The 27,933-nt window shown below is 35.2% G+C and overlaps 1 protein-coding gene and 1 long non-coding RNA gene across 3 annotated transcripts; one reads left to right on the forward strand and one right to left on the reverse strand.

Annotated features, from left to right (window-relative positions):
• Nucleotides 1–1,265: 1,265 nt before the first annotated feature.
• LOC114193315 (histone-lysine N-methyltransferase) lies at nucleotides 1,266–16,655 on the reverse strand. 2 transcript variants are annotated; one of them, XM_085665287.1, is made up of 5 exons: nucleotides 16,571–16,655; nucleotides 6,461–6,626; nucleotides 6,312–6,380; nucleotides 5,677–5,862; nucleotides 1,266–1,680 (listed from the first exon to the last, which is right to left on the reverse strand). In XM_085665287.1, the coding sequence occupies exons 1-4, from the start codon at nucleotides 16,642–16,644 to the stop codon at nucleotides 5,683–5,685; spliced, it is 489 nt and encodes a 162-aa protein (XP_085521413.1). In that variant the 5' UTR covers nucleotides 16,645–16,655; the 3' UTR covers nucleotides 1,266–1,680; nucleotides 5,677–5,682. The 2 variants fall into 2 exon arrangements, with proteins under 2 accessions (XP_085521413.1, XP_027938852.2); XM_028083051.2 differs by lacking the exon at nucleotides 16,571–16,655 and having other exon boundaries at nucleotides 6,461–6,664.
• Nucleotides 7,256–9,731, forward strand: LOC114194741 (uncharacterized). Its single transcript, XR_003606426.2, has 3 exons — nucleotides 7,256–7,630; nucleotides 7,788–8,586; nucleotides 8,676–9,731. It is a non-coding gene; the product is annotated as an uncharacterized LOC114194741 (long non-coding RNA).
• Nucleotides 16,656–27,933: the final 11,278 nt, after the last annotated feature.

Below are 27,933 nucleotides of genomic sequence, written 5' to 3' on the forward strand. Positions count from 1 at the left end.
ATAGACTCTAACTTATGACTTTAATATTGTATTATAATATGTAATTTTAATTTAATTCAACTCTATAAAACTAATTTATAAAATAAAGTTTATAACGACATATATACTATAAAACTTTCTCATCACTTGTTAATATGGACATAGATTTGAATGCAGGAAGTCAATAAGAAAATGGGAAGAAAAGAACAAACTACGGTGAGATTCTTAATGTACCATATGTTTCCATCAATTATCATACAAAAGATTCCTTAATTTATGTTGGTACAACCGTTCCTTAATTTATTCAACTGTTGTGACTGCAAGAAAATCACTTAGCAGTAGATATGTCCCAAGGTAGGACACAAAAATTGACCAAACCCACCAATTTTTTAATCCTTATATAACTGTTTGATTTTCACATTGTTGATACGTGAATTCTTAAATTCTTTGGGTTTGTTGGCTAATCATGGCACAAAGTACTAAATTTAGTATTTGGCTAGTCATTTATCTATTGTATAATAAATATACAATAAATTGCTAGTATGTTGAGAGCATTTGTAGACCCAACTGAAATACCATAGAAATGCTAAAATGAAACATCGTGTTGAATTTATTTCTATTGATATAGTCTTTATGTAATAAAATTGAAGAATTATTAATATTTCATACCATAGTATGCATCTTATTAATTCATAATTTTGCTAATAAAAAAACTCCATCAACATTAGTTCATCATACGTTTAAAAGATCAATGTTTTTATAGTAATGGTTTTAATTTATCATAAAATTGCAAATTTTGCTAATAAAAAAACTCCATCAACATTAGTTCATCATACGTTTAAAAGATCAATGTTTTTATAGTAATGGTTTAATTTATCATAAAATTGCAAATTGGAAAGAGAAATGTGATTCTAGATTTATTCAAATTATGTGTGTGTATTTCTTTTAACTTAAATTGATACATGAGTTCATTTATTAGCTACATATCGTCATCGATATTTTAGACAATCCATATTTAATAAACTAATTGAAAAAATGAAAAATTTAGTAGGCAGTAAATAAATCATTGTTGAAGGTAAAGTTTTCACCAATAGTAGTATAGACTGTACTATCATTTTTTTTTTCAAACGGTGCCGTGTAACTACTAACTAATCTATTTGGAACTGCATTCTTAATCGTAGAAAAATTCTCTAAGAGTCAACTTTTACAACATAACTAATTTTTCTAATAAAGCATCACATTTGAAAACCCACTTAAAAGAATGCGCAACTTCAATAAAAGGTAAGTGAATGCTAATATAATGTTTTTTATCTCTGAGAACAATTTGTCCATATCTTTAGAAAATAATACAATTTTTATAATATTCAATTAGGGTGGACTAGTCACCAATATAACTTCTAAATACACGATTTTACATACTCAGTCCGAATTACACAGGTACTCGAAGAATACTCTTTAATGACTTTAGCATAATCTTTTACGAATATATCTTCCTTCTATTTCTCTTCAAAACTCGAAACTATCTCACTATGAGACAATTACTCAGTTTTTTAGAGTTTCATACTCCCACCTCACAGACACTTTGTCCAAATTCGCTAAGCACAACCATTAATTTGCTTGGCACACTGCAATAGAAGAATATTTTAAAACCTCGTTTTCTTAAACATGGAATGATGCTAAATCAATGTTTCCATCCCCAACCTGAAAAAAAAAAGATGGAGTGGGAAACATGCGTGAGCCTCTAAAAATGTCAACAAATGAACACATGGTAATTAATATCCAAATCATTGTTTATTCTTCTTATAAAATACAAGGTGGTTGCAACACGTAACAGTGGAACAATCGCATTAAAAATCGAAGACGAGCCAGTAATAGCACAACAATTATTGTTGATGTTGCATGTGATATAGATATTTCTTATAAAACCACTCCTACTCACTCTCGAATGAAGCGAATGAGAGCAACAATCAATATAAAACACACTAAATTGATATAACAACAACCACACTTTTGACTTTTTTCCTTTCGTTTTTTGCCATTAGTCTCAATCGATTTTCTTCACTTTTTCTCCTTCTCGTTCTTATTCCAAAAATTACTAATACATTTAATGTTCATGATGGAAATGTGTCAAAATGACTTATTTCTCCCACCCAGATGTAAAGGTCAACCTGGTGATATAGCTAACTAATACTTAAAATGTCACGTTAAGGAATCCATTGGGAACCGACTACTTTTAAGACCAGAAGGTACAATATATATTGGCATTTATATTATAGAAAACTATATTATCTTAAGGGGTTTCTCAAAAGACCCTAAATACTCATTGTCGATGTTATACATTAGTATAACGACTCATCAGTCTTGAAACATTTGTAACATAATTGTCATATAGAGTATTTTCCTTTTTATATGATGCAATCTATTGCTTATAAATAAAAATGTCTTTGGGATTAAAATATTTATTCCTAAGATAGAAAGCATTAACGAAAACTGCATGGATTCATAGAAACAATAGTCAAACATTCAATTTATCCAATATTAAAATATCTTTTTTCCTGAGAACGTTGAAGCCTAGTAGAAACATATCCTCGTTCATGCTCTTCTCTAAGAGCCATCAAAAATAACATTTCAAAATAAGGCACAATTTCTTCATCATCCCCATCAAAACTGTTTTCAATTATATCTTAAACTAAAATCTAAAATTATATTTGATATGGTCTTGCTTTTGGTGCAATTCATATAACAAACAGCTAATGTAAATTTTAAACCTTTTATCTCTATTTCTTTGGAGTCTTCAAACAAAAAATAAAAGGAGTTTAAAACAAAGAAAACAAAGGATTGAGATTCATTCATAAAATTCTAATAATCAAGACGAGCTACAATAGGTGATTCCATTTCATTTCACGGCTAATGAAATTAAAGTTTGTTTCAGGATCTCTAGAACGAAGTAGGAGAACTACCTTACATGATCCAGAGCTCTAATCTCCAAAATGTATGTTGAATTTGTTAGCAATGCCTCATATTTTGTCAATTATTGATTTAGTGATATTTTTTTTTTATATTTCTTTGTTGAGACCGTGAATTTTCTGTTCTGTGAGAACTACAACTAGAAACACTGTTTTAAGTAAAGCATACAAATAAAAAATAACAAGAGAAACAAAATTGAAAGGCGTAAAAGATGAAAAAACAGTTAAGGTGGTTTTTGACGCAATGAAAGGACATTGGACGCATCAGTTAGCAGAGTAGATCACATGATTTTCAGCCTTGTGAAAAAGGGTAGAGAAAGACCAAAAAAGAAGCTGAAGAAAATATTGAAAGGAATCTCATGGTGAATAGTTTTAACCAAATCCAATGCTATGGTGGAATTATGTGATTTATGTAGTCAATCCCTAAGTAGGTTATTCATATTTCAAATTTTGAATACAAGGCTCTTCATCTTAAGCAATAATAAGCATTGAATCAAAATAGGAGAGGAGGGGGTTCTCCAGAGGAAAAAGTAGAGTGGGTGGAGGATTCAAGGTTTGAAACGGATGTTTCAGAGCAAAGTGAGAAAAAATCTGGTGTCTCTAGAAGATACTAATGAAGATGGGTAATTATGAATCAAGCAATGTGAGTCTTGCTTGCACAGTAGAAAGAGCGTGGGAAACAACATCCAATTAGGGATTTTTTAAATAGTGAATAGAGGAGGGAAATCTCAACTTCTCACCTGAAAAGCTTCAAAAATAATGCTGTTTTGAAAAAAAAAAAGGGTTTTGCAAAAAGGCTTGGCCTAACACTGCCAAGGCTGCCATGTTGGCCATGACTGCAGCTCATATAGCCGTTATTCAAAACTTTGTAGCAGTTTATGGCCTCTGCGCCACTATAACACCCTATTATTGATAACTATAGTTCCTTAATCACTCTCCATATTGGACAAACCTTCACGGAAGTTCGTTTTTGAAGTTTATGACATATTCAATGGTAACATCCTTGATTTGTAATTCATTTTCAGACGTATGATACGGTCCCACTTTGAAGTTCTCACAAAGCATTCTCCCCTAGTGTCTACATCACATTCTTTTTGTATGCAGAGAATATTAGACAAATATTCCTGAGTGTCCATCTTATATTTTTCGGAGTTTGTCCTAACGATCCCCAGTTTGGATCACATTTTCTGATAGCAGGCTGGAGTCATCAAGGCCACCAGGAAAACATCAAAACCCATATGGTTCAATGATTAAACTGAGGAATATTGTTTTATTAGAATAATAAAAAGATGTCCCTCTAGGATTGACTCACAGAAATAATTCAAGGTTTTTATAAGACCTATCGGTGTAACAAGAAAGGTAAAGAGAAAAACTTCGAATTTTCTTTTTTTTTTTTTTTAGTTTATTTTTCTTCTTTCTAGCGCATAACATTTTTTTGTGTTTTCATTGATCAACCTCCATGCCTCTTCAACTAAACACAGACCTAAATGAAACCTTGCAATCCATTTTGGACAAATCAGCCAACCTTCAAATACAACTTAACACTAATCAAGAAAACCACGATGGTGCTACATCGCCTTTAACCAAGCCCTGGAATCTCGCTAAACTGCTTTGGAAATTAAGCACATTATCCTCAACCATGCCCTCACCTCACTACTGTACTATCCACCTTATCTTCTCATTCTACTACCATACCACCACCCCACGATATGGCCTTTGACACTCTTCATATTTCCTCAAGCACCACGTCTTCCATTCCACCCCAAGTTTCCATCCCTTCCAAGCCGTTTTTACTACAACAACAACCACCACCCAACTCTTCCAAAACGTAGCAACTATCTCACAAGGGGATAAATTGTAACCTTAGATATCAAATAGATACAAAAATGGACAAGAAGCAAAAGAGAAACCTTCAGATTACTCAAATTATTAAGAAATCAAATTTAATAGCCATTCCAAAAATCCTAAAGTATAGCTGGACCAGACCCTGTGAAGGAACAAAGCGCAAGGACATTGCTTGAATTGTCAAATTCTCCAATGACCAATGCAGCTGTGGTTTTAACTATGAAAAATTATATTCATCAAACATACAAATGTTAGGAATCAATTAATTATTATCAAATTACATACGTTCCTCAGTCCTCCTAATCCTAGTGGTAGTTTCTTGGCTCATGAGTAAAAGCTAATGATATATGACAATAAGATACAACATTAAATTTAAGAAACAATAGTATACAGTTGTCTTTTTCTTCAGTATTCCCTGGGTTTCCTTTAACTACAAAGCACTTAGTAGAGGAAAACAAACTTAATAATACTTGGTATGAAAGCATCACTGAATAGATAATATGCCCCATGGTGATCAACTACAAATTAAACAAAAACTGATTTCGTACTTCTGTTTTGATTCAGTTTTGATGCTCCAGAATCAGAGTGCTAGCTCTAACCACCCACAGATGTATGCAAAACTTAATTCATGGTGAGCAATGAAACACTATGTTCCGGCTGTTGCTCTTAAAATAAATGACACAGATAAAAAGAAAAAAAAAGGAGAAATGAACAATAGCCCTGCAAATAAAAAATAAGTGCTGAAAATTTGTAGCCATAAGATTTTGACAACTTTTCAGTATTGAATGTCTTTCTTTCCATGTAGCAAAAACTCCTTCTATTAGACCAAAAATAAACACAATAACAATACCCTGTCCAATCATATCAGATATACAATTTTACTAACCTTGTTTCACTTTGAGGCACTACTGTGATTGTCAGGGGTAACATAATAAAGAGCCTTCGCTGCTGCTATCGCAGAATCCCCTCTCTTAACAATTTTCTGTAGTTCCTCAACCTTCTCAGACAAGGATGCAACATTTGAGTTGGTCGACTGAACCAACTGATTAGCAGTTTCTAAGGAAGTGCATAACTGAACAAAAAGGGTAAAATAATATATAATAAGTTGACTATGAAGACAGATTAATTGTAAGAACAAAAGGATGAACTACTAAATCCCCTTGCCCTTCCCTCATTAACCAATAACGATAATCATAACAATGATAGATAAATAAATAATCTATACATTCACAATGTAGTAAAAGGATTATACATTGCCCTCTTATCACAAATTGCCCTCTAGGTTAAGCTTATTGACCTTTAACATAACCACCTTAAAAAAATTTATACAATTTTTGTTAAAGTGTAATAATTTTTCCACCCTGATACATAGAAATTAAACTCTAACAATAATAGGAGGAAGTCTAAAATGAAATTTTCCTACATTATCCTATGTTTTGGATTTAGTTATTCTCCTAATTTTGAATTGGTCTATTGTGATGGCTTATCGTGGGTAAGGGATTGGGATGAATGGCACCATACCTTCAAAGTGAGAGAAGTCCAGGAGTGGTCGGTGCCGGAGAGAGCCGAATTCAAGTGATCGTAGTGTTCCTGAAACGACGAAAAGGAATGTCGTTTTAACGCGAGTTAGAATTTGAAGTGGCAATAGATGAAAAGCGCAAAGAAGGAACCTGGAAGAGTGTGGGGAGGTGAGGAGGTGGATCGTTATCGTTGAGATTGGAAGAGAAGAGAGTGGGCAAAGCTTCGTGACGGAGAGAGTGTCCTTGTTGTTCTTCTCCGACGTCGTTCAGGAGATCTCCGATGCATAGAAGTGGCCCTCCGATTCCTCTCATTGACATTTTATCTCTCTGTTCTGTTCTTTCCAACCAAACCAAAGTTTGAGATTCTTTTTCTTTCCTTTCCCCCTTTCAACGGCGGTGAAATATTGTTTGGAATCTTATTGTTGTGGAAATAATATAATTTTTAAAAAATAACTTCCAAGAATAACCCATATTATTATTACTTTTGTTGTAATAAAAGTATGTTATATTAAAAACATATGACAAGAAAAAAAACAGTAAATTTAAAATAACCTTGTTTCTAGAATGTAAGTGTTCTGATCCGAAAACGTATTAGATTAAAACGGTATAATTTCTTCCTTTCTGTCTTAGTCCTTCTCTCAATCTCATACCCCTCATATTTCATCAATGTGTTTTTATACCTTTCTTTCATAACCACTTTGTATTGGACTTCGCTTTTTAAGTATTCCCACTACGTCACTGTTTCTTAATTCACTCTTGAAATCCAGCCCACGTCTTCCTAAAATCTAGGGATTCAAAAATCGGTTTTTTTGTATGTCAGTTTCTTTATTCCTCTTATGGGCCTATGAATCACATCATTAATTTGGGCCTGCATGGACTGCGTTCGCGAGCTTTCTATAAATATAGCTGATCTATCCGAGGGGCCCGACCTGATCCGACCCCTCCGATCTTTTCGGCCTCTCCGACCTTCCTGCACCTCGGTGCCCGGTACACAGCCCTCCAACCTTATTTTGTGCTAGCGCAACATAAGGTTGCTTGTTTTATCAAGAAAAGTCCATGGCCATATTCTGATAACGAAGTGACGTTTTTCATTGTTACCATATCCGCATTTATTACTCCCTACCTACCAAGACACGTGTTCATTCATCAAGCGCTCCAGCTGTTCTATCCAATTCAAATCTAGCGGCCAAAATTTAAACCCTAAATAACTGTTTCAAATCCCTTTTATTCACGCTTCTTCTTCCATTTCAACTCATTTATACTTAGGTTGGTTTTCTGCTTTGTTCTTTGGCTTCGCTCTAGCAACCTTCACCTTCCCAGGTATGCTTCTCTTTCGCCTACTATTTCTGGTGAATATCTTGATGAAACGCGTGTTCTATAATTGCTTTGAGTTTATATTGTTCTCTGTCTCGTAGATATTTTATTTTTGAGTATCTGAATACAAAAGTAAGATTGGGGTTTTGATGGTCTATTTCAGATTGCTTGCTTGTCCCTGTTCATCCCTGTTTTGAGTACTAAGATTGCTTAGGGTTTTCTATTTGGCGAGATGATTTCTTACGATATCCAATACCCTTGGGCTCCTTTAGATCTTAAGCAAGAATGTACTGGTTTTTGTAGTGAAAAGAGAGTCTAAACCTTTAGGGGTAAACAATCCTTGTGTAAGAGTGATGAGAATGACGTGATTGTGGGGGTGTGTGAGTTAGACGAGCCTGTCTGTAAAGATGGTACTCTCCCTCCTCGGGAGACCTTCACCTTCATATATGCCACACTATTCGAGAGACTCGGATTTCGACTTCCTTTCAACAATTTTGAAAAGGGATTATTAACTACTTTAAATGTAGCTCCTGCGCAGTTACACCCCAATAGTTGGGCATTTATACGGGCCTTCCATATCCTATGCGGGGGTCTCGGTATCCGACCCACTCCTGCTATGTTTTTGTATTTCTTTGAGCTAAAGGGTGGCTCGTCCTGATCAGTGTGGATGTCTTTAAGTGGAGTAGAGGGCCGAGGTTTGTTTACTCTATACCAATCTTCCTATAAGAGGTTTAGGGGAGCCTTTGTAAAAATCTTAGCACCGGCACACAATCCTACTTTATTAGAAGGGTTTCCCTTATACTGGACAAAAACTCCTCTCCTAAAGAGAGCTCGCCCCTTTGAAGAGCTAGATCCGGCAGATCAGAAAGGTTGTGCAGAACTGGAGGGTCTAGAGGTCATTTTCAACATCCGTAAGATCTTAGACCTCGAATATCGAGAAGTAGACTTAAAACTATTCATTGGTATATACTTTGACCTTGTATTTGTACTTTCTTAACTAATTCTTATTGCCATTTGCATTGACCCTTACTATTTTTATGATGTTTTCTAGAGAAACAAATGGCCTTGTCTTAGAAGGACCTACTCCGACGAATCAAACAGAAAGGGAAACCAAAAGAACAGATTCCCCGATCCCAAGCTCGGTCTTCAAAAATCACTCTTGACAGTGATCCTGAAACGACCCAAAGTGATTCCCAATTAAAAAAGAGGAAACTAGGTCATAGAGAAAATGAAGGTGAGATTTTCGAGTCCATTAACTGTATGCCGACCATTGACGTGACTGGGACCAGTGCACTTGTTGTTTCTAGGTCAAGAAAAAGCTTTTGGGACGAGGACTTTGAACATCTCGCTATGGGCGAGCTCACAACTTCTCCGTAACCGATGGTACGGTGCTTTCTGGTAAAACTGTCACCTCGGCCCGAGAGGATGTGTTACGCTATCTGCATCAGGCCGAGGCTTCAACACTTTTTCTGGTTGATCGTATGGAAGCATTGGAGTTAAATGAATTTGTATTAACAAACAGCCTTGAGAAAGCTAAGAAGGAGACGATGCAACTCCGATCTGATGCTGTTGAACTTATTAAAGTTCGCAAGACTTTAGAGGAAAAAGAGATCGAGCTGATTTCTTTAAAAACCAAACTGGATGAGCTAGTGCCCTTAAAGACCAAGCTTGAGGAATTAACGCCTAAGGTCGAGGTTTATGAGACTCAGATATAAGAGCTGACAACCAAATGCCAGAATTTGGAGAATGAGAAAGAAGAGCTTGCGGATCAACTTTGTGCCACTCTGAACTAGGGGTTCCAACTAGCTCTAGATCAAGTAAAGATACTCTGCCCTGACGCTAATATCTCACTTGCGAGTATTACGAAGGAAGTGATAGAAGGTCAACTAGTAGAGATAGGCGATGAGTAAGAAGTAGGGATATGTAATATGCTTCTTTTGTTTAGAGAACTATTTGCTTGCTTTACTTAAGTATTTCTTCAACGTGTCCCCCATATGAATGTTTGACTTGTGAATTTTGGTGCGTTGCTTAATTACAAATGTATGGCAATGCTTAAGACTTCAGACAAATTCATAACATATTGAAATGACTTTGGATAAAACACAAATCAAGGAGTTGTCAATAGAGTACCTGATTGTTTCTGCTGCCACCATTATTTTGTCAGCGAGATGGGACCAAAATGGGTGTTCGATTTAAATTCTTCTTGTACGCGATCTAGTTGTAACTATTTGAATGATTTGGAATGCTTGTGAGGGCTTGTGGGGGAGCGTCGAGATCGGAATAAAGTAACCTTTAGCTTGTAGCTGAGATTTTTCCAAGCGCGTAGCGAGGTCGGACCGACGTACAGCCCTCAGCGTACTGAGGCTTTTCCAAGCGCGTAGCGAGGTCGGACCGAGGTACAGCCCTCAGCGTACTGAGGTTTTTCCAAGCGCGTAGCGAGGTCGGACCGAGATACATCCCTCTGCGTACTGAGGTTTTTCCAAGCACGTAGCGAGGTCGGACCGAGGTACAGCCCTCAGCATACTGAGGTTTTTCCAAGCGCGTAGCAAGGTCGGACCGAGAGGTACATAGCTAAATTTTAATAGATCTACAGAATATTTAGCAAAATGTCTTAAAGAACCCACCTCGTTAAAAAACCCTCCCCTTTTATGGAAGGGAAAAAGAGTGTGGGACCCACCTCATAAAAAATGGAAAGAGTGTGGGGTTTTATTGATAGGAATGAGTGTTTGTAAAGAAAAAGAAAGTAATAATTTATACAAAGAAGTATTTAACTAAAATAGAATCGTAGATTAGCAGCGTTCCAAGTTCTAGGAATTGTTGTGCCATCTAGCGTCTCGAGTTTGTATGCTCCACCAAAAAGAACCTTCTGTACGCGGAATGGTCCAACCCATTTGGGTGATAGCTTGTCTTCTAGTTCGATTGCATGGGCTTTTCTAAGTACCAAGTCGTTTTCTTTGAAATCGCGAGGCTTTACTTTGGTTTTATATCGTCGTTCCACCCGTCTTTTGGTGGCTTCGCTGGTGATACGAGCTAACTCACGAACCTCTTCCAAGACATCAAGGTTTCCGCGAATGCTCTGCTTGTCGGCCTCCGAGGCAACTTTCTCCCTTGATGAGTTTCCGAGTTCTATGGGATGGAGGGCATCAGTTCCATATACCAGATTAAAAGGGGTTTCGTGTGTCGTCGACTGAGGAGTTGTATTATATGCCCACAAGATTTGAGGTATTTCTTCTGGCCAGGAAGTTCTTGCCGAGCTTATCCTTCGTTTGAGTGCTCTTAAGATAACTTTATTGGCCGCTTCAGCTTGACCATTCGTCTGTGGATGTTCCACCGATGAGAACCTCTGTTTGATCCCTACCTCATTGCACAATTTCCTAACTTGTGAACTTGTGAATTGAGTTTAATTATCTGATATAAGGTGATGAGGTTGGCCGAATTGGCATATTATGTTTTTCCAGATAAACTTTGCAATCTTTGAAGCCGAGATAGAAGCAACTGGCTCTGCTTCAATCCACTTTGTCATGTAATCAATAGCGACCACTAAAAATTTCATCTGTCGAGCTGCTAGAGGAAATGGTCCCAAAATGTCAATGCCCCATGTATGGAAAGGCCAAGGAGCATTGATGGAATGTAAGACCTCGGGTGGAGCATGATGTAGGTCAGAGTGTCTTTGACATTGGTCACACCTTTGCACATACTCAACGCAATCTTTCTTTATTGTAAACCAAAAATAGCCTGCTCGGAGTGTCCATAACATGAGAGCTCGTCCTCCAATGTTACTTCCGCATATTCCTTCATGCAGCTCGATCAAAATCCTCTTAGCCTCTTCTTCATTCACACAAGTTAGGATGGGTCGAGAAAACCCAAGGCGGAAAAGGTGACCATCTAACAAAGTGTATCTAGAAGAACTCTTTTTTATACGGTTAGCTTCTGTTGGGTCTGAAGGTAACAATCCGTCAGCTAGGTAGATTTTGATGAGAGTCATCCAGGTTTCCGAGTTGTTACTCCCATGAGAAGTCATGACCACGGCTTTGTCCGAGCTGTTTACGCGCGAGGTACTTAACGTTTCCTTGATAACTGACTTTTGTTGCCCTGGTTTAGTGCAGCTGGCCAATTTAGATAGCAAATTTGCTCGGTTATTGTCCTCTCGGGGAACATGAATTAATTCAAAGGTGGTAAAGGTTGTAGCTAGAGATTTTATATATTCCAAGTATCATGCCAATTGGGGATCCCTAGCAGCGAAGTCACCATTGACTTGTCCAGTCACCAGTAAGGAGTCACTCCGATCTGTGAGGTGTAAAACTCCTATTTCCTTGGCTAATAACATTCCTGCGGCTAGAGCCTCATATTCTACCTGATTATTGCTGGTTTTAAAAGAAAATTTTGGGGATTGCTCCACGAGAACCCCTCCGGGTCCTTCAAGGACTACTCCAGCTCCACTTCCCCGTTGATTAGAAGAACCATCTACTGATAGGAGCCATCTTGTGGTTACCGCATCCTTTCTGCTGGCGTCACCATCGCCACCAACCGAAGGCAGGGTAAGTTCCGCTAAGAAATCTGCCAATACTTGTGCTTTAATGGGTCCTCGTGGTTCATATGTGATATCGTATTCTCCAAGTTCCAAAGCCCATTTTACTAGACGACCTGTCATATCTAATTTCTTGAGGACCTGCTTGATAGGGAGGTCAGTTTTCAATATTACCTGAAAACGTTGGAATAAGGTCAGAGTTTCTGTGCGGTGATTACAATATTCAAAGCCTCCTTCTCCAAGGTTGGATATCTTTTCTCCGCGCCTCGTAGCGATCGGCTGACGAAGTATACGGGTCGTTGTGTACCATCTTTCTCTTGTACCAAGACCGAGCTGATTGCATGCTCGATCACAGTTATGTACATTTGCAGTGAAATTTCAACCTCGGGCCGACTGAGTATTGGAGGTCGGCCTAGGTACTCTTTTAATTTTGTGAAGGTCTGTTCACAATCAGGTGTCCACTGGAACTTATTATTCTTCTGCAAACATTGGAAGTAGGGATGTCCCTTATCACCACTTTTTGCTAAAAATCGAGCTAGTGCTGCCATTCTTCCTGTTAACTGCTGCACTTCGCGTATGCAACTCGGACTTTTCATGTTGATGATCGCCATGCATTTATCGGGATTAGCCTCTATTCCTCTTTCGGTTAACATAAAACCTAGGAATTTACCTGCTCTGACGCCGAAGACACATTTCTCAGGGTTTAAGCGTAACTGGTATTTGTTGATGGTGTCAAATAACTCTTGGAGATCATCTGCATGACTTCCTCCACTAGTCGAGGTGACCACCATGTCATCCACATAAGCTTCTACGTTACGTCTGAACATGGGTTATAGAATTCTGTCCATCATCCTCTGATATGTTGCGCCTGCATTTTTTAGTCCAAAAGGCATTACCCGATAACAAAAATTTGCCTTTACTCCCATGAAAGCAGTCTTATCCTCGTCCTCCGGGTGCATTCGGATTTGATTGTACCTAGAATAAGCATCCATGAAGCTTAACAATCCGCAACCTGACACTCTATCAACCAAAGTGTCTATGTTGGGTAGCGGGTAGGAGTCTTTAGGGCATGCGGTATTCAGGTCTGTGAAATCGACGCACATTCGCCATTTACCGTTAGCCTTCTTCACCATTACTATGTTGGCCAACCATTCGGGATACTGCATCTCCTTGATATGCCCAGCTTCTTGTAATTTCAAAATCTCCTCCACGGCGGCCTCCGCCTTTTCTTCATTTAGCCTTCTCCGTCTTTGTATTTTGGCCTTAATTTTGGGATTTACATTTAAACGGTGACAAATGACGTCTGGGTTGATTCCTGGCATGTCTCTGGCGGTCCATGTGAAGGATGCGAGGTTGGATCGTAAAACCTGGCAGAGGTCAACTTCTATTTTTGGATCCATGCCCGAGCCAATTTTCACTCTCCTGCCTGAAGAGATTTCGACCTCCTTTAAGTCTCCAACAGGTTTTGGACCACGTCGTTCTTCTGCAGACCTCGGGTCTAACTCAGCTTGCCCTGTTTCGTCATTGACAGGAGTTGTTTGAGCCAAAGCGTAAGTCCTTCGGGTACGCAAACTATTTTCGTAACATTTGCGGGCGATTTCCTGGTCAACCTTCATGGTAACAATTTTCCCTTCTGTTGGAAATTTCATTTTCATATGGGTAGTAGAAACGACTGCTCCCAATTTGTTCAAAGAAGGTCTTCCTAGCAATAAGTTGTAGGAAGAGGGTGCATTTACTACTAGATACCGAATCACGATGGTCTTTGCTACATGCTCGTTCGAAAAGGTCGTCCTCAAATCCACATGACCCCGGACCTCAACTTGTTCGCCAGAGAAACCCACTAAAACCCCGTCGAACGATTGCAGCTGATCTTGGGATACTTGCAGACCTACGAACGCATCCTAGAACATCACATCTGTCAAACTTCCTTGGTCGATAAGAACTCGATGAACATTTCGCCCCATCATGACTACTGATAAAACCACTGGATCGTCTTCATGAGGATAGACATCTTTCATGTCTTCCCAGGAAAAAGTAAGTGTCGAAGTTGGGGTTGGCGCTCCTACGGTAGTTGTCGTCATGATGCTCCTGGCTTATCGCTTTCTTGATGACTTGGTCGGACCACCACCTGCGAAACCCCCGGCTATGGTATTAAAATCACCAAGGATTGGGATCTCATGTGGCTCTCCCATCTATTTTTGGCGTTTTGGTCGTTCATTCTCGGTCTCTAGACTTTCCGAGCTGACTTACCTTTGGATCATTCCTCTGCGCGCAAGACTAGCTAACTAACCCATCAGGGGATAACAACCTTCTGTATCGTGGCCATGGGTTTTGTGGAATTCACACCAAGCAAATGTGTCCTTTCCCAGTAATCTTCCAGTCTCTAAAGGGAATCGTAGATATTGTGCAACTTCATCATCTTTGATTAACTGAACTTTAGGTTTGGTTAAAGTTGGACAGATTGGCTTGATCATCTTTCTCTGAGGTGTTCTTTGTGTGGAATAAGGGGTAAATTTATGGTTGGGTCTCTTATGGGGTGAAAAAGCTTCCATTACCTGTCGCCTGGTATCTTTGTTCTTACAGTCCGGATTAGGATGTTTTTCATATGCTCTTTTCCATTGCATGGCTTCCTCTATTTCAATGTGTACCGTGGCTCGACTTCTCACCTTGGCTAACGACATTGTCGGAAGTCTGATTAAAGAATCGCTGAAATGGTTCGCTCTCAACCCCTTGACGAAGGCTCCTACTAACATCTCCTCGCTGGGATTAACGAGTCTCACACTTACGTCGCACAAGCGATTTAGGAATTGCTTCAGCGACTCCTCTGGACGTTGTTTTATGTCAAACATATCGGCGATCTGCAACTGTTTAGGTCGATTTACAGCAAACCGCTCCATAAATACTTGGGAAAACGCAGCAAAGGATGCAATGGAGGTGGTGGGAAGCTTACTGAACCACTTGAGGGCAGTGCCTGTGAGTGTTCCCACGAACATTTTGCAACGAATAGCGTCGCTTCCCCCAGAGATCAACATTTGAGCTCGGAATGCCTTCAAATGGGCCTCAGGATCGCCCTCACCAAAGAACGGTGGAATTTTCAGGATGATAAAATGCGGAGGAATCAGCTCGTCCATGATTCTATTTGTAAGACCACGGTCTTGGAAGTGACCACGATCCCTCATCCATGTCCTCAACTCCTCATTGCTCTTGCGCAATTGCTCCTGCTGACACAATGATTCTTCCAGACGTTGACGAGATTCTGATGTCTCCTTTCGCAACCGCTCGCTTTCTGCTTCTACTTCTGCCCGGCGTGTTGTTTCGCGCTCTTGCCATCGTGTTTGTTCATCACTCACTTGTTTCCGCATCGCTTCATTCTCTCGACGCAAATTTTCTATGTGCTGCATGATCTGCTCCATTGTAGGAAGGTCGTCTCCTCCATTGTTTCCTGTTGGTGACGTGATTGCCATCTCAAATCTAAGTGGATAGGGATACTAGTTTTACCTGTCCCACGGTGGGCGCCAATGTTCTGATCCGAAAACGTATTAGATCAAAACAATATAATTTCTTCCTTTCTGTCTCAGTCCTTCTCTCAATCTCATACCCCTCATATTTCATCAACGTGCTTTTATACCTTTTTTTCATAACCACTTTGTATTGGACTCCGCTTTTTAAGTATTCCCACTACGCCACTGTTTCTTAATTCACTCCTGAAATCCAGCCCACATCTTCCTAAAATCTAGGGATTCAAAAATCGATTTCTTTGTATGCCAGTTTCTTTATTCCTCCTATAGGCCTATGAATCACATCATTAATTTGGGCCTGCATGGACTGTGTTCACGAGCTTTCTATAAATATAGCCGATCTATCCGAGGGGCCCGACCTGATCCGACCCCTCCGATCTTTCCGACCTCTCCGACCTTCCTGCACCTCGGTGCCCGGTACAGTAAGATTAAAAAACTGTAAAGTTAGTTATTTTTTCTAACTCAAAAAATCATTCAACTCATCCATTAACCAGTATTTTTATTTAAAAAGTATATGATATTTTATTTTTTTCAAAAAAGTTATAAATAAAGTTCAATATTTATACACATGTTTTGGTCTTTGGTTTCTTTGATGTTTATGTTTGTATAGTTCAAGTGCCATTTTACTACTTTCAAAGGTGAATTTTGTTAAACTCTAACTGAACATGAAAAGTTTGCAGTGTATTAAACTTGGCTGTTCTCAGCTGCAGGAGCATTCCTGGCTATTCCAGTTGAGATAAAGCTTTTGGCACCATAAGTACTATGTTAGGATATCTGCAACATCTACTATATATATCTATTATGTGTATAAGAAAACAATGTACTATTAAAATTTCTTAAATATCCATTATCACTCTTTTGAAACCTGTAAACTTCATCGATTTTTTGGTCTTTTAATTTATTTTATTTTTTCTCTCTCCTCTGCTATTCTCTTTTTCCGCGTCAACTCTATTTTCTTTATCACACCAACACATTTTTCTTTCACCGCTCTTATTTCTTTTAAGTTTATATTTTTTTTACTCTTTTATTCATAAATAATTTGATTTTTTTCTGAACTTGATTAAATGGTTCATATTTAATACGAAACGTAATACACGAATACTGTCAAAAGATAAAATAACACTGCACCACTTAAAATATTAATATTTTAATAAAATAATAATAATAATTTAATCAATGTTTTTAATTTAAAATTTTTATACATATTATTGTATTATTGAAATATTTTGAAATGAAATAATTCTGAAATTATAATTTTCCATTTTAGAATTCCAAAATATGTACTTTTATTAGTAATACTAATATTATTAATATTATTAGTAGTATTTTTGTATTACTATTACTATTAATATTATTATTATTTGTAATTTTATTATAAATGTTTGTTTTATTAGTATTAGTATTATTAATATTATTAAAATTATCATTATTATTATCACTAATATTATAATTAGTATTATTATTATTGGTACTATACCTATTATATTATTATTATTATTATTATTTTATTTTTGTTATATATTATTATTATTGTAAATTGTTTATTTTATATTTACATGTACTTTTATATAAAAATTTTAATATTTATTTTATGTCTTTTATTTTTTATGGGATCGACATGTTTCATAATATATAAATGTTATTATTATTATTATTATTATTATTATTATTATTATTATTATTATTATTATTATTATTATTATTATTATTATTGAGATGGTATCATAGCTCCTAATCCTAGGAGTATCTGACCGTAGCATAAAACCTTAATTCATAGTCGTCATTGTCGTGCCACCTTGACCCACTTTGTTTTTTTGTGCAACTTTCATCGTTGTCATTGTTTTTCATTGCAGCCTTCATTGTTGCCTCTGATTTTGCTAGAACCTTCATCTTTGCCTCAATTTTTGTTGCAGCCTTCATCGCTGCCTCAATTTTTGTTGCAACCTTCATCGCTGCCTCAATTTTTGTTGCAGCCTTCATCGTTGCTAGTCTCACAACTTTCATTGTTGTTCCTCTATCTTATCGCAATCTACATCCATGGCTGATACTAAGGAATCCATTACTTAAATAAGGGAAAAATCACAAGGTGTTGGAGAATTGTAGACTATTCATTATGCTTATCGGCTAACTAGGAAGAATTATCTTAAATGGTCTCAACTCATCAGGCTCATATTGAAGGGAAAAGGAAAGGGCACTCACCTAAGTGATAATGCCCTTGTGATGAGTGCGTATTTTTGCCCTCATTTAATGTTTAAATCTGGATTTTTAATTGAATTTTGTTCTTAAAAGATTGATTTAATTGAGATTTCTTATAATTGGGTTTATTGAGCATGAGATACAAAAAGATGTTAAAAATAACTTTTTAGTTGTATAAATTTTCTTTGGATATTTTGAGGTGTGTTAGTGCAGCTGCAGCTAAGTTGAGCTCATAGATGTGTGGAAATAAATTGATTAAAGTTTCATGACAACTTAAAGATAAATCCAATAATAGGAAATTATCAAAATCACAAAAATTCAAGCCAAACATTACATGAAGACGACAAGAAAAGCTTGAAAACTTGAAGAAGTTTGGTTAAGCCAAGAAGAGGAAAATGACAACAAAAATTGGACCTTGTGGTATTCTTTATCTTTATAATAAAAAATAATCTGGGAAAAATATATCTTGAGATATTTTATTTGATATTTTTAAATAATTATCTTATTTAATTATATCATAAAATATCAAAAGATAATAGCTACCAAATCTTTTTAAATATGACAAGATCTTCTTAAATCTGTTTAGATCCACAGCAAACAAATATATAGATATTGGATTATTTAGAAGATATTTTGAGGACATTGTAAAGGGATGATTTGGGAATATAATACAAATATTAGTTGGTGATAATTTATCATATATTAGATATTGATATTATCAACCAACTATATTTGTCAAATAGTTTATCTCTCCATGGAGGGCTAAGCTTCAAGGGTTTGTTCCATTGTAATTTCATTATGGATTTTGAGGTTAGAATGAATAAATATGTTTGTTCTTTTGATTCTTGTTGTGATTTATTTTCATCTATGTCTTTTGTGTTTTAATCAAGTAAAAGTAATGATTTTTACATTATAGCAAGTTAGCACGGTGTTAAATCTACATAACATATCAATCATATGAGTTCAAAGGTATTTAATTTTAATTGAGAATGTACTTTGATTAAATTTAAAAATTTTCATCTGATTGAATGGGTTTTTTACAATGATTGATATTGTACTTTGATTAAAGGTGAAAACTTTAACTAGAATTAATCAAGAATGTACTTTGATTAATTAGCTTTTTGCTTGATTTTAGAGGTAAAAGAATAGACATGATTAGGCATAGTAATATTTAACTAATAATGTACTTTGGTTAAATGTACTATGACTAATCTACAAAGTTCTTACTTTTAATTAAGAATGTACTTTGGTTAATGGTGAGAACGCCAACAAATTAATTGAAAATTTACATTAATTAATTTGCAAGTCTACAACAATAATAAATTGAGCAATAATTTTTATATAATCGATGATGAATATATTTTGAAAAAGTAGTGGAATCAATCTATTTTCTTTATTATTATTATTTTTATCTTATTTTATCTTTTTCCATTTTTATTTCTTTCTTTCAAATACTATTTTATTTGACTAACCGTTTTGTATAGATTTTATAAGAACTAATTTGTTAGAAATCGATTTCGTGTTCGTTGGGAGAACTTTAGGAGCCAAACAAGGAAACAAATTTGTTACAAATATATTATGTAAAGGTGAAAACTTTAAAAGCCAAACAAGGAAACAAATCTGTTGGAGACACCAATCAACTCAAGTTTCTATGGATGGAATTTGATCACTATCGCGTTATAAAAGCAAGGTGTCCAGAAGATTCAACAATCCTTAAAGATTACATTGAATAAGATAGGGTTTATGATTTTTTGGTAGGCCTGAATTCTGAAAATGATCAGGTCCATATTCAAATTTTGGGAAAAGAGAAAGTCCCAAGACTTAATGAAGTGAGAACTATCATTCAGAGTGAAGAAAGTAGGCAAAATTTGATGTTAGAAACCCCAATTATTGAAAGCATAACAATGGTAGTTGAAGAAGGAAAAACCATGGTTGTTAATCAAAAGAAAAATGGATTTTTCATTACGAAAAAAAAACACGAGGAAGTTTGGTATAGCTACTACAACAAGACACACCACACACGAAAGAAGTGTTAGAAATTACATGGAAAACCTCGAAGTTGAGAATGGGGGCAAAAAGGAGGTTCTAAAGAAAAAAAGGAGGACAAGGGCAACTACACACTGCTAATGGACATAGTGAAGAGGTTGGTCACCTAAACCATGAAGATATAGAAAGGGTAAGGTCTTTATTGAGTAAATTGGAGAAGCCCATAGGTACATGCTCCTTAACATATTTTGATAAATTTCCATTTTCTTTCGGACTAAATGTTTTAGATACCCTATTTACCCACTCCTGGATATTAGATTCTGGGGCCACATACCATATGACACCCCTACCCAAATACTTTTCCACGTATTTTCCATGTCCTAGCAACAAAAAAGTTTTCATAGTAGACGGGACCCTTATAACAACATCAGGACAAGGAGAGGTCCAAATAAATCCATACATAACATTAAAAAATGTTTTACATGTCCCTAAGTTGTCCATCAACCTAATTTCTATCCAAAAACTTACAAAAGATCTCGCATGCAATGTTGTTTTTCAAAGCAATGCTTATATTTTACAAGACAAGAACTCGGGGAGGATGATTAGACATGCTAGATAATGGAATGGTCTATACTACATAGAAGATCTTAATGTGCCTAGTAGAAGACACTCACTTATATCTGAATCAACCATGACCAACAAAGAGAAAATCCATCTATACCATTGTCAGATGGGACATCCTTCGTTCCAAGTTGTGAAAGCAATATTGCCTTCCTTGTTTAAAAACTTAGATGTGGGGAGTCTATATTGTGAGGTGTGTGAGTTTGCTAAACACAAGCATGTACCTTTTCCTATTAGTAATAAAATGAGTCTTTTTCCTTCTTCTCTTGTTCATACTGATGTATGGGATCCAGCTAATGTTCCTAATATCTCGGGTGCAAAATGGTTTTTAACCTTCATAGATGATTGTACCAGGGTGACTTGGGTTTTCTTATTGAAACAAAAATCTGAAGTTAGCTCTATTTTTATTCGGTTTGTCTCATTGATTAAAAACCAATTTGGAGCCAATGTTAAGAGGATTAGGTCTAACAATGCCAAGGACTACTTTAATTATGTTCTCAATTCTTTTTGCCAAAATGAAAGGATTATCCATGAGTCTTCATATGTCAACACACCCTAAAAAAATGGGATTGTAGAAAGAAAAAATGGGCACCTATTAAACCAAACTAGAGCCATGCTTTTTCAAAATCATGTCCTTAAGAAATTTTAGGGGAAAGCCCTCCTTACTATTACCTACCAAATCAATAGGTTACCCTAAAAATTCCTAGAATCAAAAAGCCCCATGCAAGTCCTATCCTTATTCTACCCACACTTGGACCCTACAAATAAAATCCAACCTAGAATATTTGGTGTGTATCATTTGTACATGTTCATAGTAGTGAAAGGGGGGAACTTGATCCTAAGGTTGTGAAGTGTATTCTTAAGATACTCGACTACACAAAAGGGATACAAATGCTTCCATTCTCCGTCAAGAAGACTCTATGTGTCAAGGGATGTCACTTTTAATAAACAAAAGAGCTACTTTAAGAAATCTCATCTTCATGGGAGAGAATGTAAGAGAGGAATATGAGACTCTAATGCTTCTAAATATGTTTTTCAGGCCTGAAATTGGCACAACTAGTGCTGCTAGACTTGATGTACCTGAAATTAGTACTACTAGATCTGTTGAACCTGAATTTGGGAGCACTATTGGATCAAAAATTGGGAGCATTGTTGTTGAACCTGAACTTGAAAGGACATCAGAATCAGCAGCAGATCTAGCACCTCAACTTGAGACTAATAATGGGAAATTTGGAAAAAACTTGGTATATTTAACGAGAGAAAAGAAGGTCATTCCAAATTTTGTCCATGTCCAAGAATTTGATCCACTACCACCACCATTACATGAGGTAACATTGTTTAATCCTATTAATAATTCTAATGACTATGTTGTCGAAATTTCAGAAGTACATGAGGACCAAAACCTTGACCTTGACCTACCCATTGCTCTTAGAAAGGGAACCAAAACATGCACTCAACAACCAATTTACCTTCTATCCAATTTCATATCCTTTAAAAAAGCCTTGCCTACCCATAAAACATTTCTCACAAACCTAAACATTATACACACACCTTCCTCTATATCTGAAGCATTGTCTGAATAGAAATAAAACAAGCCATGGACGTAGAAATAGAGGCGTTAAACAAGAACAAGACTTGGGAACTTACCACTTTTCCAACTAGAAAGAAATCTATAGGGTGCAAATAGGTAAATACAATCAAGTATAAATTAGATGGGACCATTGAACGTTTCAAGGCAAGGTCAATGGCTAAAAGGTTCACTCAAACTTATGGAGTAGATTATTTGGAGACTTTTACCTCGGTTGCTAAGATGGATACGGTCAAAGTAATATTGTCACTGGCAACAAATCATGATTGGGACCTACAACAGTTTGATGTGAAGTATGCATTCCTACATGGAAATCTTGAAGAAGAAATATACATGGAGTTACTCTCTCATTATGATGAACATGTTGCTACTGGAACTATTTGCAGGCTAAAAAAGGTTTTATATGGGTTAAAACAATCCCTGAGAGCATAGTTTGGAAGATTCACCAGAGTCATGACAAGTTTGGGCTATAAAAAAAGTCAAGGTGATCACACTCTATTTATCAAACATTCAATTTCAGGAGGATTCACAATATTACTGATGTATGTTGATGATATTATAGTAATTGGGGATGATAAAAGGGAGCAACAAGAGTTAAGTTTACCGCAAAATTTGAGATTAAGACACTAGGTAGACTTAAATATTTTTTGGGAATTGAAGTGGCCCATTCTAAGAAAGGAATCTTCATATCTCAACAAAAATACATTACTGACTTGCTCAAAGAAACAGGTAAGACAGGTTGCAAACCCGTAAATACTTTAGTTGATCCAAATACAAAGTTAGGAAGTGTGGAGGAGGATATTGCAGTGAATAAGGAAATGTATCAAAGACTTGTGTGTAGTCTTATTTGCTTGTCCCACACTAGACCATACATTGTATTTGTTGTTAGTCTAGTCAATCAGTTTATGCACCAACCAAAAGAAGCACATTTACAAGTTGCCTATAGAATTGTTCAATATCTAAAAGGGACACCGAGAAGAGGAATTTTTTTTTCAAACAAAACAAGAGTGTAAGTATTGAAGGATATACAAATGTAGATTATACTGAGTCAGTTGTGGATAGGAAATCAACTACTAGATTGTGGAAACTTGGTGACTTGGAAGAGCAAAAAACAAAATGTGGTGGCTAGATCAAGTGCTGAAGTAGAATTTCAAGCAATGGCCCAAGGAATATGTGAACTTCTATGGAAAAAGATTATATTGGAAGACTTGAAGATAAGGTGGGATGAACCTATGAAGTTATATTATGACAATAAATTTGTAATTAGTATAGCCCACAATCTGGTGCAACATGATAGAACCAAACACATCAAAGTGGATAGACATTTCATCAAAGAAAAGCTAGATAGTGGCTTGATTTGCACTCCATATGTGTCCACTCAAAATCAACTTGCAGATATTCTCACAAAGAGCCTGGACTGTATCAACTTTGAAAGAATTATATCCAAGTTGGGAATGGAAAACATTTATTCACCAACTTGATGGGGAGTGTCAGAATTGTTGATTAATTCATTTGAATTGTTTTTCTTGTCATTGAGGGCTCATGAATTACCAATCTAACAACACAAAACAAAAGAAACTCCAAGCTCGACTTGGAGGCGGGAACTCTCGTTTAAAGGAACTAGCTCAACACATTTTGGGGTTGTTGTTGGTCAGGTAAAACAAAACCAAAAAGTTGTTTATTTTGTAGGTAAATCAGGGCATAAATTATTAGGTAATTAGAGATGGACGCCAAATTTACAAAAAAATGAGAAACTTACCTAAAGATGGTATGAGAAAGAATAAAGCAATAAAGTGGAAACTAAAACAACTACGTGCAAAGAGACGACACCAAATTTAAGGACCAACAAGACAAAAGAATTAGTTAAAACAAAACAAGTGAAAAAGTTTAACAATGAGGTATTCAAGACAGGCAATGTACCATCATCAGAGGCCTAATCTGATACTAGAAGATGGTGGACGGGTTATGACAACCTTTTCGTCTTAGAAAGACTCAAGGTTGAAGGGTTGCGTATCATTCTGGTTGTTCAGAGCCTGACTCGATACTCAGAAAAGGATATTAAACGTCCAACAATCGACCTAAAATTTATAGGTCATGGAATTCGCCCTAAATCGATCCTATATTTAGTTTAAATTTTATTAAAAAAAGAAATATTTTATATGTTATTAATTTTTTAATAAGGAAGATTAGATAGGTAGGCATTATCTTTATATCTTTATCTTTTGTTATTATCTTTGTAATATTTATCTTTTGTTATTACTTGTACTTGTAATGTTTTCTTATTACAAGAATAAAACCAATTTGTAACATATTTACTTATAAATAAAATACTAATTTCGACAACTAAGGATGAAATTATCTTGATTTAAAGATAGTCACTTTGACTTTAAGTCAAGAGATTCTGATCTTTTTTATCTTCGAAAAGGCGCTCAATCTTTTACTAGAACAATCATGTAAAAAATTCATAAACATTTTAACTTTAATTAAATAATTTTCTTATGTAAAAAATTAAATAAAAAAATACTTTTTTTATAAAATATCACTAAAATATTTAAATGATTAGAATAAACTATCATGGTAAAATATTTAAGTTTATTAAAATATTTTGTTAAAATAAAATATTTATATCTAGTTACAATATATTTATTATTTATTATTAAGATAACAACTCACAATATTTAATAAAATATCTACAGTTTGTCAGATATATTAAAATTTTAAAATGATCTTATTTTATTATTCAAAAATCATATAAAATAATTATATTAAAATTTTAAAACAACCTTTTGTTAGATTAAATTTTTTTAATTATTTTTATGAAAATATCTCACTTAAAATTTCTCAAAATCTAGTTTCTCATTAAAAGTCATTCATTTAATTATATCATTTAAAGCAAACCAAATATTCATGCTGAAAGTATATTTTAAATAGCTCAGCATATATTTCATACAATATCTCAAGGCAAAATTTTTATAAAAAGACATTTAATTTTTAAATTTTGAAAATTTTAAACGAAAAATCAGTTTATTAAACTTTTATGATTTATAAATTTCACTATTTTTTGTTCCAGTTATAAAATAGTTAAAAATAAAATTAATAATGATAACAACGATTATATATATATATATATATATATATATATATATATATATATAGAGGCAGAACTTGGAAAAAAAATTTAGGGATGTCAAATTAAATTTGTTATATATAATTTTTTTTAGTTAGAAAAAAAAAGTTTTTCATTTTTTCTCCTCATTTCATCTGTTTAAAACAAACACATAATAGTAGAATTTAAAAAAATATGACTATTATTTGTTATTATATCATGATACCAAACCATGATATCATTTTATATCAGCCCTTTGTACCTCATCAATTTGACTTTGTGGGTATTGTCAAATTTGAAGACGCTTTTCCCGGATCGCGTTCTAATAAATTTTTAAATTTATTATATATAATTCTAGGAACTTTAGAGATTTGATTTTCATTATCTTGAATTCTTGGTTCTCATGAAAAGTTTAGTTAACATATATGCATTTTTTCATCTTTATCAAAAACCTCCTTCTTTAAAAAAAGAATTAATTTGTTTACCCTTTATCATAATGTTTCTAATATAAATTTATCACATCTCACCTATTTAGAAAAAAATAAAATTTATATTTAGAAATCACAATTATCACAATGCAAGACATAACAAAACTTATACCAATTTAATTAAATAAGCAACACAGTATAAATTCAAAACTTAAAAAAAAAAATTTACCATAGGCAGCAGAAAACACAAAATCCTTAACTTTCATAATTAAGGGTTATAATAATTTAGGAAAAAGTATAATTAGGGTTCCTACCATTTTCATAAAAGAATCCCTAAAATCATAATTAAGTTTATACTAATTTGAGATAAACTTAATTTGGAGAAACATCCTAAAAAGATTAATAAATTCATCATACATAAATCATAATAAGATACTAAACTTGATCTGTGAGATCATGTGAGAATTACTTCAATCTCAATCTATGTGTTCCCCAATTCCCCAACCTCTGTTTTCCCATCTATCTCTTTATATTTATTTCTCTTCACACACTTTCATGATAATTTACACGGTGAAAAAATTCTATAACTAAAAAAAATCATAATCTCTTTTATAGATCAATGTCTCCATTAAATTTTTTATTTTATCTTTTATTATAATTTCCATAGTATAAATTTAATATAAATAATATATAAATATAATTAAAATATATATACATATATATATATGTAGACATATATATATATATATATATATATATATATATATATTTATATTTATATATATTACCTTTTATATAAAGTTAACAACGTATATTACTTAAACAATATATTATATATCTTATAAAATACTAATTTTTTTTTATGAAGGTTGTTATCTTCTCACGTTTTTTTATATACAAAAGAAATTATTTTATTAAGTTTGTATATTTATTAAATTTATAATAAGTACATAAATTTATTAAATTCATGATTGTGAATTTTAGATAATGCAAGAAAAAAAAATCATTTATGAGATTACTGTAAAGCCAACCTATTATTTTGTCAATATTTAAGGGTTGCCCCAATCAGTTGGGTCTAAGGCTGGTCCATAGGGTGTCCAAAGCCCCTAAACCAGCCTAACACTCTCACTCTCTACCCACTTTCAGAAAATCAGCTTCTCAAACACTCTCTTAGAACAACAGTAGTGCTCTGCTAGGATTTGAACCCCATTCGTCATCAAGCTAGCTTAGTCTCGTTTTCTAAGTCACGTAAGTGGTTTCTGTTCCTGCTCTTCCTCTCTGGTTTAGTTCTTCGTGATTACTGTTAGGGTTCCCTGTAGTAACATCGTGTTCCATCTGTATAGTGTTTCCAGCTCGCGAATCTGCCTAGAGAGCTATCGTACTCCCTTGCTTAGGTGTCAGAGCATTATGCTAGCATTTTTCCAAGTAAGGGAAGCTAGGGTTTCAAGTTTGGATGTACTTTGCTTGTTTTTCAACTCTGTTTCGTGCTTATGGTGTTTGTATGATGCTTAACATGATATGAATATATATTTCGCATTTCTCTAGATGAATCTGTGTGTTGGCCTGCGTGAACAATGGAGGAAATTTGATAATCTCACCCAAGCGAGTGGAGCTTGCCTAAGCAAGAGTATCAGAACCCTCTCAGATGCTGCGCGAGTTGTCGCTCAGGCGACGAGCTCCTGTTTTGAGCGAGAGTTCATCTCGCTCAGGCGAGGAGGTATCGCCTAAGCGAGAGAACGTGACAGCACCACTGTTCCACTTTTTGAGATATCGCCTAGGCGAAAGGAGCTCGCTTGAGCGAGGCCTTTTAGCCTGAGCGAGAACTGGGCGAGAATATGCTCAAGTGTTGTTTTCTTCTCTGTTCTTGGATGTTTGCCACATGTTTGGTTGAATTACTGTGATAAAGCATGAAATGAGTGATTTTGCATGTGTTGAATGGGTTATGGGTTGGAATTGATGAGTTTGGGATGATCTTGGCATGTAACATGAATGGGATGGTTGGTTATAAATGTTGAAGTGAAATTGGTATGGATAATGACTTTATGTTGGTTGAAGAAACATGATGTTGGTGTGGTCAGGACGTAATTCCACGAAGGTTTCGTGGTGGTGTCTCATTGGTCAGGACGTAATTCCATGAAATCTCTAGGTGAGATCTCATGGTGGTGCCTCATTGGTCAGGACGTAATTTCACGATGGTTATATGGTGGTGCCTCATGGTCAGGACGTAATTCCATGACCCCTGTTAGTAGGAGCTCATAGTGGTGCCTCATACTTAGGACGTAATTCCACGAAGTTCGTGGTGGTGCCTCATTATATAATTTAGTAAGGATTCAAGTAA

The sequence above is a fragment of the Vigna unguiculata genome, chromosome 8 (genome assembly GCF_037176805.1).
Source record: "Vigna unguiculata cultivar grain cowpea cultivar isolate G323 ecotype 2 chromosome 8, ASM3717680v1, whole genome shotgun sequence".
NCBI lineage: Eukaryota > Viridiplantae > Streptophyta > Magnoliopsida > Fabales > Fabaceae > Vigna > Vigna unguiculata.